Source organism: Micromesistius poutassou, assembly GCF_964030765.1.
Source record: "Micromesistius poutassou genome assembly, chromosome: 11".
In the NCBI taxonomy this organism is placed as follows: domain Eukaryota; kingdom Metazoa; phylum Chordata; class Actinopteri; order Gadiformes; family Gadidae; genus Micromesistius; species Micromesistius poutassou.
Window position 1 is genome coordinate 16,168,165 of NC_140281.1, and position 12,258 is coordinate 16,180,422.

Below are 12,258 nucleotides of genomic sequence, written 5' to 3' on the forward strand. Positions count from 1 at the left end.
TGAATTGTAAGTATGACTGTTTAATGTAGGACAGACGTAATTGTAGCAATTAAACATTGTCAAATGACATTGTCATGTCATTTTGTAACCAGGCAACGAATGAGGGGTACGGCAGCAGAGTCATAATGTGGGAATTCAACTGTATGGTAGAACTGTGCTGCAGCCCAGTTAACCTGATAATAACCATCCAGGCGGTTATACACAGATCCAGCTCCATAATAAACCAGTAAACTAATTACAGCTAAAAGACAAGACCAATGTACCCCGAGGGACTCTGGATTTAGATTCATATTGAACACAATAGAAAGCGCTGCTGGTAACACTGACTGCTCTTTCCTGAAATCCAACTGTGCTTAACAACGCACACTTCCTGGCAAATGACAGAAGAATCGTATTTACTGGAAACAAATATATTTTGAGTTAAAGCACTCTGATATGTCTCATATTCACTTTGATTCACTTTCACATTCACATTCAGACATACGTTCATCCATAGACATAAATTCACACTCACTCAATAACACAGACATTAACTCATTCACCCACAATCATTCACGGTGACCACCAGCAGCAACCCTCCAGCTGCTCAACCCCCCAAAGTGTCACTATGCTGGAACCCATTAAGGGGCATAATAAACATATCATATGTAATAACACATGCAGAGTCCTATCTATATAACACAGCACGCCCTGAGTGTTTTGGCTAGACCGGGGCGCCTGGCTGCAGCCGCTCGCCCTGTGAGTGATTGAGTCAGTGTGATGAATTACAGCGGCAGTCTGTACAGGATCAGGTTATCACAGGCCTTAGCCCGGGCTGCACCTGATCTCCACAGGGTCGACCGGGAGCAGCCTGACTATCGTGTCATAACGTCATGACATCCCGTGCCAGGACTGAAGAGTATAGCGGTGCCAGTGGGTTAGGACGGCCTACATATGACGCCCGGAACATTCTGTACGAACTGTGGTGGATGACGGCAGGACTTGCTAGTGGAATCCCCTGTTGGCGTTAGCATGCCGCCAGCGACGGTTGACACAGTTTTCACTCTGTGGGATTTTGGCAAAATCCGAGGAGAATATGTCTCAACTGACCTTCAGATAGTATCGCACTATGAGTTAGAAATGCTTAGGAATGCAATAAGGAAAAATAATACAAAATATAAATCATTACACCATATTTCAATGTTAAATCAAGTCAAGCTGTTAGCTCATAAATCCCACGTGTCTCTTAGTTGTTTAACCAGATCTTAATGATCCAAGTTAAGGGATAGTCTTTTCATTGGTGGTACACTCTAATGTTCAACTTTGAGCTCAATCTGCTCAGTTTTTTCTTTTTTTTTTAGATTACCCATTAACACAGAACTCTAAAATCAACAAGCAGGACTTTGTTGCAGCACCATTGACTTCAATCACCTGTCTGGGAAAGACTGTCGTTCTGTTGCATAACCTCAAAGACTCTTTGAGGCAGACCCTATATATAGCCTTGCACTGTAAGTGTGTGTTTCTCCTTGTAGTTCGATCGCAGGCTCTTGATGACCAAAGGCTGCTGACCTTGCAGAGCCAATACAGCCTAACATCCCCATAGCTCACTAGTGACACCACAGCGCTGGTTATTGAACTGCTGTTGCCACAAAAGCAGAATGCCAGGTTGCCAATCCTGTGTTCTTCAGCATTTCCACTGATACAAACAACTTTCTGATCCCAAATGCAACTCTGAATTGTATCCAGTTGCTATCTGAAACTAGGTTGTGAGGCACAGGGATTTCTTGTAGCTACTCCTATTTGAACGTTATGCTTGATTGTTATGCTTGATTGTTTTCAGGGACATTGGATCAACAGCTGTCATCTGCTGTATGACTAAACGTAAATGTTCTGGTCCAGAGCAAGACAAATGGACACGTACAAGATGAAAGAGCAACGCCTCCAACTGTGCGTTTGGAACGAGGAGCAGGTTGGCGCTGGAGGATGGAGGCGAGGGCAGGTGAATGACATGGGTGTAAGGATGGTAATCTGTAGAAGTGGCTGTTCAAAAGACGCCACTCACAGTGGTCATGTGGTGTGAGCCATGAGAGTGACATGTGTCTGTGCATGTTAAGAGCTCAGAAAGCAGAACTAGGTGAAGGGAACTTAAGGAGACTCATCATTTGTGTGTGTGTGTGTGTGTGTGTATGTGTGTGTGTGTGTGTGTGTGTGTGTGTGTGTGTGTGTGTATGTGTGTGTGTGTGTGTGTGTGTGTGTGTGTGTGTGTGTGTGTGTGTGTGTGTGTGTGTGTGTGTGTGGGCCTGACTCAGTACAATTGGATTAGGATTGCGTTTCTTGAGGTCGATTCGCTGGAAGCTTCTGACCTCTGCCTAGAAGCTAACCTGGATTCTTCCTGATCATAACTGCCAAACATTTCCTGTGACGCCATCAAATTAGTTTGATAGTACCAAAATTAGATGTATTCATAACTTTAAACTTTAACAATGCTTCAAACTGCTTTGTGTGTTATAATAACTATAAATGCTAACAATGCTTCAAACTGCTTTGCGTGGTATAATAACTATAAACTCTCACACTTCTTCAAACTGCTTGGCGTGTGATAATAACAATAAACTCTAACACTGGTTCAAACTGCTCGGCGTGTGATAATAACTATAAACTCTAACACTTTTTCAAACTGCTTGGCATGTATTCATAACTATAAACTCAAACAGTGCTTCAAACTGCATGCCGTGTAATCCTAATTATAAACGTTGCGGTTGAGGTGCAGCGTTACATCCTCTCCCATCTTCAGTCCCAATCGGATAAACACTTTAAAAAAAATTTAACAGATCAAAATCAAACAAATTCCAAATAATTTCTAATTTTGAATAATTTCAAACAAGATTTAAAGGCTGTAGTGAATAACCAAAATAAGACAAACAAAAAAATATATCTAATATCCCTTTACCTGGTCTTTTTTTTGTACAAATGCTTCACAGAAGGTGTAGATTAAGCAGACATGTGCACTACTCTATCGTGTACATTCTGGAGCCTGGGGGTGAAGGGGTAGCAGTTATGTAATACACACATTTCCTTATTTTGGGGTCTTGTTTTTGAAAGAACCATTTGTCTGATAACAAGGGGCCTCTTTGGGGCCGTAGGGAGGTAATCTGTGCAAACTTTCCGGTCCATCTCATTAACTCTGTGGCAAAAGTTAGCTTTCTCATGGCAATTCCACGAGACACTCCCTGTTTGGTTGACTACTGTTACATTCTGATAGCTAGGTACATTCTGTCAACGACTTTCATATTCTGTGAACTATGTTTTATTATGTCAAAAACTGCCTCATTCTGTCAATAATTGTTATATTATGTCAACTCCTTTTATATTTTGTTAACTAGTTACATTCCAGCAACTATTCTCAACTAGGCATATTGTTACATTCCATCACATTTTATGACGTAGCTTGAATACTCGATTCTGATTGGTCAATTACAGCTGGTTATTTCTTAATAGAAGAGGACTGCTATGAACTGCTATGTAATTACGCAGCTTTGATCATAGACTCCAAGTGTAGAATCGAACCAATGTATCTTTTGCAGAAGCAATTCAATTAATGTATCAAATTATTGTTTTATATCAAATTATATATTTCTTCAGAAAGTAGCCATGTCATGAGGATACATGGATAATGTACTGCTAACCCCTTATCCCTGGCATGTCAACCACTGTTACATACTGTCCACTACTTTTACAGCTGTTACAGCTGTTCTGAAACTGTGTTGGGAACAGGCCTGTTTGCTGTGTTATCAGTGTCACCCATGTGGCACGGTTTAATGTTTGCACTCAGAGGATCATTCAACGGCCATGTACAAGATGAAGGGACCATGATATTCACGCTTAACAAGACCACTGGCGGTAGGGGGTGGGGGTGTAGCACGCAATGATGAAGGCTCAGATTAGTATCTTCAAGGAAATGGTGCAGCTGTTTACGAAAGGGGAAAAAATAAGAAAAATACCAGTAAACGTGGGAGATTGGGCAATACGTGGAGGCGAAGGGTTGGGGTGAGAGTCAGGGCAGTCAGTTGTATGGGAATGTTTAGGTTGCTGGGCATAAAGGCTCTTTGAAGTACCCCTAATGGGGCCTGCAGTGACCACGTGGAAGAGAATAATATACATGGGGGTCCCTGAGGTTGGTGCAGGTAGGGGTGTAGAAGTAAGGACCAGAGATTATACACCTCCTTAATAAGTGTGGTGGGGGCGGGGGGGGGAAAGGAATGAACTGTTCAAGAAGCTACTGTTGCCCACTGGATGTTATTCTGGATGTGAAGAGGTGTGACCTCTTGACCTTCACAATGGGTTTTATTTTGAAACTGGGCAACCTTTAGCCAATCGGTCATTGATCATTTGATTTAGGGGGCATAATTAGACTATGGCTCACAAATCAACTAGATTAACTTTAGTGAGTGAACATAAGTAAACGTAGTCCAGGACATAGTCCCCTATTTATTATTTAAAGAATAACTTGAAGAACCAGATTCAGCCTTGAACCCTATTTATTGTTTGACTGTAGTAGGTCCCTGCGACATTTATATAACATTTGTTATTTATTTTATTAAACAGTAACAAAAAACTCAAAAACCTCCTTAGGTCATTGGCTGCATTAGCAGTAGCAGTAGAATAGCAGTCTGTGCCTGTGCGTGGCAAGCTGCAGCAGCCGCGGTGCTGGCGTCAGTCTTGTAAAGTAAACACAAGTTACCTGCTCCGCTACCTTTAATGGTACATGGCTGACCTGTGTTAAAAGGGCAAATTAAAGTCACACTAATTGTGTCAGACCAAAACATTAGACCCTGTTTTTTTTTGTTCACTTTTGCCTGCGGCATGAGGTTTAGAATTGAGACGCATAAACTCAATTCAAAATATTTACGATCTATACAATTTGTTGATAGTTGAAACAGGTACAACCAAAAGGTACAACCAAACATAAGCCCAAGGTATGGTACAGGATGAAAACATTGTATTTATTTAATGTTGTGTTCTGTCCTACTGCCATCTAGAGGCTGGCCTTTCTGTTTAAACTTCTGTTTTTACACATTTTTACATTTCTGTAAGCATAACTATCTGTTAAGTTGAAATGCAATGTAAACATACCTTTATTGAAAAGACTTTGATTCACGTGTGTGTGTGTGTGTGTGTGTGTGTGTGTGTGTGTGTGTGTGTGTGTGTGTGTGTGTGTGTGTGCGTGTGTGTGCGTGTGTGCGTGTGTGTGTGTGTGTTTGTGTGTGTGTGTGTTTGTGTGTGTGTGTTTGTGTGTGTGTGCTTCCCAACCAATGTTCCAATACTATACCAGAATTTCATTAAAATCGGATTTAACCTAGCTCTCCTTTCTCTTGTGTGTATCTCTTGTCTGTCTTGTTTTTTTTTGTTAATAAAACACACAAAAATACCTGTCTCAATTACCAGCGTCCTATAGAGATTAGTTGTCTGTTACTAATGGATATCCCTCATGGTTTATTCAGAGTGTGGGGGGGCATATTCTCCTCACTATTGTCTTCTCACTCCTGGACCGCCAATTCCTCTGAGTAAACGCGTTATTGCTGACGGATTCAGACCCAAAGGCCAACCCTTTATTCAATGACGACAAACAAATCGGTGAATGTACATTAATGTGAACAAGCACACACACAAACACACACACACACAGACATGCACACACACACACACAAAAACACACTGTCACACACACACACGCACGCAGACACACACACACACGCACGCATGCAGACACACACACACACACACACTCACACACACACACACACACGTACAAACACAAACACACAAACACACACAGTAAAGAAACAAACATAGAAATGTACAGCAGCATCTATTTGGTTACAAACACAGCAAGAGAGGTCACAGAACAAATTCTAACGAGCGTACCACTGGCACTCAGATTACACTTCCAACACACTACCTCTACAGAATCCAGAGTGGTCCTTTTGAGACGATATTGACCTGGATAGAGAGACACTGTAAACCAGCCCAGTCGCCAATCGGCCGACCCAACCTCAAAAACATCCACCATCCTCCAGGCCTTAACCAAACATGCCGAGGGAGAGAACAATGCAATCAGGAGTCAGGAAAGGTGATTCAGTCTCGGGAGAGCATCCTCAGACAGGACATCCTGCAGTCCCCCTAATCAGGACAATAGTAATTATTAATATATAAATAAATAAACACATGCCCCACTGTGTCCTAACAGGGATGCCTACTGTCCCCATGTCCCTTTGTCTACACACACATACACACAAGTACACACAAGTACACACACGCACCCACGCACGCACACACTGTTTGTTGCTTCTATGTGACTGTTGACAAACCAAGCCTAAGAATTTTACTCTCTTTAATTTTACTCTCTGTATTTGTACGATAAGATGAAATAAAATAAACCCTGATTCTGAATCGGAAACAGACAGACAGGCACACACACAAACACACAGTTTGTTATTATACAGAGTTATTTGGGACTAAACTACGCGATTCAGGAAAAAGGAAGTTTCTTCTTGCACACAATCAGCTGATGGCGAAAAACATGGTTCCTGGTTGCTGAACGTCTGAACACGTCACAAGGTCTGCGCCTCTTAAGTCTGGGAGTGGGCAAATGGGAGCCTGTTCTGTGGAGCCTAATACTGATTTGTTCGATCGGGGCACCTCAATGTTACAAGGTGTAATATAACGGTGGTCAATTATTAATGTTAAATGATATCAGTGCGATTGATATAGAGGATGTATTTTCCATTAGCATGGTCTGACATGGTATGTCAACGGGACACCCTTATGCCAAACGGGGAGGTTTTTATTTAGTCATGATTATACAAAGAACAATGACGCCCACTCGTGGAGGGAAAAGGTAATACGCACATACATTTTTCATCAACGAATAAGTAGTTATAAAAGTAGTTATGAAATAACACGACATCGAGTCTTCACATTTAGATTTTGTCTTAAATATGTACACTTTATTTATTGGCATTGTTGGATCACAGTCTGGTATTAGTCACTTATTGTCGGATTATCTGCTTGGTTGTCTGTAAAGCACCATTCATAAACCTGTTCATTTAATTATAGCCCAGTGCAGAAATAAATAATTTTGTAATATTACCTATAATTTATAGGTTATTCATTAACATTCCCATTATGACACAATTATTTGTTGTCTTTATTTGTAAGGAAATGGGGTAAATATAAGCGAGTCCAGTCCTTCCTCACCGTGAACAGTAGGTGGCGGTAACGTAGCAATAATTTTGAAGTAAAAAACAAAACAAAGAAGCAGAAGTAACAGAAGACACATTTCCGCAAAGCATTGCCTTGTGCCTCCAGCAGTGACGCCTCGCCTCACCTTTGTACAAGAAGTGAAATATTACCCTGACTAACTTACATATCAATGATCAAAAGCCTCTCATTTGGTTTTTGATATTCACTCAAGATGCAAAAATTTAGGTAAGGAATCTCCAACCAGTACAACTTAAGACTATAAGTCAGCTATACTTATCCATATGGATTTGACACTGCTGTACTGTTCTGTACTGTTCTGTACTGTAATGTGCAGTAATGTAATGTTCTAAAGTTAACGAAGTAGCTTTATTTGGATGAATTAGTATACATATATTTCTTCATATTCTTTAAAAGTGTGTTTAAATGACCGGGGTGTACTGTCTACCATCATACAGTGCTGCCTTTGTTTACACAAGTGTAACATATGTATAGAAACCTCTTCCGACCCTGGACCTCCACCGCGATGCTGGAGGACAAGACGGTGGTCATCACGGGGGCCAACACCGGCATCGGCAAGGAGACGGCCCTCGACCTGGCCAAGAGAGGCAAGTACTCCATGTAATCCTATTTAAGAGACTGCCATGGTGAGAAGGTAACCCAGCATGATATCACATCAAGCTTTTAAAACACCAGTGCCAGTGGGTAGGAATGGTTAAGGGGATTTCTGTTTAAAACCATGGTTTGTAGGGCTATATCCATTGCTCGATCTATAAAAGAATGATCAGCTTGTTATTAGAGTTCAATTATCTTGCCACAATCATGTAATACTAACCGGTTCTGCAGTAGATCACCTGTTCCTCATCTAGAGAGCGCTGTTTATGCACAAATCGGCCGGCCTGTCAACGAGGAAGTAAACGAGAGTAATCATTTTTTTTGTATGAACATACATCTGTATGTGTATTGTATGTGTCTGTCTGTGGCCCATATTTCGCCCCCAGGTGTTGTAGTTTTTGATGAGTCATTCAAGTCAGTTGGTACATTCCAGCAGGGAGGGGACACTCCCACCTTTGATGTCACCAGTAGACAAAGTCTCCAGCCTGGATCCTGGTGGTAAAATGGGGGCCCTTTTAACCAACCTACTAACCTTAATGTTGTGCAGGGGCCCGGATCATCATGGCGTGCAGGGACACAGAGAGGGGCCAGGCGGCCGTGAAGGAGGTGGTCGACGGCTCCCAGAACACCAACGTGGTGTACATGAAGCTGGATCTATCAGACACCAAGTCCATCAGAGAGTTTGCCGAAGCCGTCAATCAAGGTATGGACTGGTCACATGGTCGGAGTAGCTACCCGTTGTAAATGGGGAGTCATTATCTTACGTTTCATCAACAGGTGAGGTGTTGATCAGCCATTGCAAGCCATAGATTAATAGATTAGCCTACTAAGTGGACTGTACCAAGTACCAACTGGTGGGCTGATCTACCCATCATGCATCTGGGTGGACACTCCCATGCATTATGTCACTAAAGGGTTGATTTTTAAAAGGCCTGCAATGGCTTAATGGGGGCTGGGCTGAACACGATGCACTACCTCACATTGGCTTTTATGAAGTGCTTTCATAGCAACTGTGGTCACTGAACATGCTGTACACACCCACTCAACAGCACAATAACAAGTAAAATGAAGGATGATTAATTGAATTATATCACGTTTTAAGATGCGATTGAGTCGTTGATTGATGCCCGATCTATGACTGTGTTAACGCAGGCGAGTCCAAGCTCAACATCCTCATCAACAACGCTGGCGTCATGGCCATTCCATACGAGAAGACAGCGGACGGATTTGAAATGCAAATCGGAGTCAACCACTTTGGTAGGAGGAGCCAACCCTTGATGTTGCAGAATAACTGTGCTCTTTTTCCATTGGTTCACCTTTTTTTTCATACATGTAACCATAACCATCATGCTATGTTAATACTGAGGGTGTTTTGATCGAAAACAGTATTTATATTTTTCAAAGTCAGCTTTATTATAAATTCTGTTCAAAGTCAGCTTTATTATAAATTCTGTTCAAAGTCAGCTTTATTATAAATTCCAACATATGTGCAAGATAAATAGAGGAATAGAAATTGCGTTTGTCTCTGACCCACGCTGCAATAGAAGTATAAAAGGATCAAATGAGGTCAAATGAAATAAAATAAGTAATATTTACAATAAATAAATTCTTAAAGTTACGTTCTAAATTTATTTAAATTGCAAAAAAAAATTGGTTACTGTTTCTGCTAGGTCACTTCCTGTTGACCCACCTGCTGATGGATCTGATCAAGCGCTCGGCGCCGGCCCGGATCATTAACGTGTCGTCCATGGCCCACGCCTGGGGGGCCATGAACTTCGACGACCTGAACAGTGAGAAGAACTACGATAAGAAGATCGCCTACCAGCAGAGCAAGCTCGCCAATGTCCTGTTCACGCGCTCGCTGGCCAAGAAACTAGAAGGTTAGATGATGATCGTCATTTTTATTTGGATTAGCTATATTCTTAGTTTACCTAGTACTACATAAATGATTAAAATATAATTCATAGTATTATTATATTAGTATGAAACATTGCTTCTAACCATCCCGCCATAAACTGCTTAAGAAGTTTATTTTAGTATGGATTAATGGTGATAAATCACTATTAAAGTTGAATAATGATTATTATTACCATTTACCCATTCTTAATACCTTGGCAGCCGTTGCACTACCCTCTTGTGGCCACAGGGGGTGCTGCCGCTGCAGTTTAACTCCCAGTACATGGGTACTCACAGAGTACTCATGTACTCACATCTTAAAGCCATACCGTTATCTCCCAGGGACCGGGGTGACGGCCTACTCGCTACACCCAGGGGTGGTGCAGACCGAGCTGTGGCGCCACCTGAACGGGCCCCAGCAGACCATCATGAAGATGGTGAGCCCCTTCACCAAGACCTCCGCCCAGGGGGCCCAGACCTCCATCTACTGCGCCGTGGAGCCGACCCTGGAGGACCAGAGTGGTGGATACTACAGGTGAACACCTTTTTGATCGGGGATACACCCTTTTGTGACATCATAACTGGGCGTGTCCACCGAGATGTATGATGGGTGGATGGGTTCATACGTGTCACATGGGTGGCACTCCAACATGTCACTATTGGTTAGTCATTTAAGCGGCCTGTAATAGATCAACATCACAGCTGGGGCTACAATAGAGGCCCTTTATACTAGATTTAAAAAAAGACTTACTGAATAAAAACCCCAACTGTGTTCCTGCCCGCAGTGACTGCGCGCTGTCTAGCTGCTCAACCGAGGGGCAGAGTGACGAGTCGGCCAAAAGGCTGTGGGAGATGAGCTGTCAGCTGCTGTCCTTGACCTGGGACTGAAGCTCTGTCCACCAGCCCTGGGGAGTAGCCAATCACAATCCAAACACCTTCCATTAGGACTTAATCAATCTGTTACTGTTTACTAACTGTTTTAAATGTCACATTATATATACATGTATATCTATATTGAATAAATTAAATAAATAGCATTTTTTTCTTCTGATTTAACTTTATTGGTAAATTTACACTTTGGACCCGGTTTCCCGAAACCTTCTTAAAGCCTTCTTAACGCTACGTCATTTGTAACCTCTACTTTAAGTTATACCTTAACATCATGTCAAAAATATGCAGGTACTACTGAAATGTACATTTATTTGTCAATAGGTCACTCTGGTCCGATTGTTACACTCATCAAGTGTATTGAGCATGTCAATGCCTGGATGTGCCATTATTATTTGTGGTGCCAGAGAGGAAAGAGTTAAATATAAAACACTTGATAGTATTGAATCTCTTATCATTGTATAAAAAAAAACCTCTGAAACTTAAACTTTAATGACCACATAATATTCACCTTGAGTGCATAGAGCACTCAATTTATCAGGGACCGGACTGCTCACTGATCCCAGGGTTCAAATCATAATGAGAAGCTTCTTGTTTCTATGCACCATAGATCTGGAACAAGATTCCAGAGCATGTGAGGTCTGCCTCAACACTATTCCATTAAATCAGGGTTCAAAACAACTGCTTGCTGCAGTTTTGAATAAACAATGATTGTGTGCAACACATTTATTCTCTTACCATCATAAATATTTTTTATGTCTTGTATTTAAACATTTCTCCTCTTTTATTATATATTTCCCTTTTATTATTATATTTAATTATTGTCCTTTTGTTTTTACATGTGATTTCCTTTGTAAAGCACTGTGAATGACGCTATATAATAAACTTGCCTTGCATTGTGCCTTACACCAAGTCAGAAGGAAGTTCATGATTGTTCTTATCAATGATGACTGATATTATCAACTTTTACTTTCTTGAATTTATCCCGGTGAGGAGTTTTATTTTCCATGTGACGTTGACCAAGCTCTGATCATCTTTCAATATCTACAAATGTTTTTCCAGTACGTAAGGATCGGATGGCTCTTTATTGTGAAAGCTTTATAATGCAGATAACACTCGGCCAATGTTTACAAGTCTTAGGACTTCATTAACATGCTATTTATCATTAACACATGGTCAAGATGCACTGCACATGGTTGGGTCGAATGTATTAAATATGAGTGTTGTACCGATGCGACTTGCAATATCATAACACATTTTATATGAATTTTAAAAGAAATTAAGAAATTTAGAGAATGCTCCTTAAATAAATTCATTGTATCTTTCGCAATGAGGACAGATTATTCATATTCCATAAACTAATATATAACATATTAATAGGTTGTAAACCACTGATAAAGGACCTCACACTCTTAATGTGACAGTTTAAGTTGAAGTACAATAAACACAATTCAAAGTCGATCCACTTTTTTTCCCCCTCTCCTTGAGAGGGAAGATAAGCTCTGCTTTAAAAGACCCTGTTTACTTGGTTAACCGACTGATTTCTTTATTAAACTTTATCTAATCATTTGTGAGCCCCCATAAAGGAGAGCTGTGCTTCTCTTCATCTCCATGACCACG

General features: G+C 41.1%; 1 protein-coding gene across 1 annotated transcript; it reads left to right on the forward strand.

The window, feature by feature from the left end:
- The first annotated feature begins 7,329 nt into the window (after positions 1-7,329).
- On the forward strand, positions 7,330-11,533 carry rdh12l (retinol dehydrogenase 12, like). Its single transcript, XM_084474970.1, has 7 exons — positions 7,330-7,467; positions 7,735-7,847; positions 8,402-8,557; positions 9,007-9,111; positions 9,525-9,734; positions 10,093-10,285; positions 10,536-11,533. Exons 1-7 carry the CDS (start codon positions 7,454-7,456, stop codon positions 10,636-10,638), a joined length of 894 nt encoding a protein of 297 aa, XP_084331096.1. The 5' UTR covers positions 7,330-7,453; the 3' UTR covers positions 10,639-11,533.
- Positions 11,534-12,258: the final 725 nt, after the last annotated feature.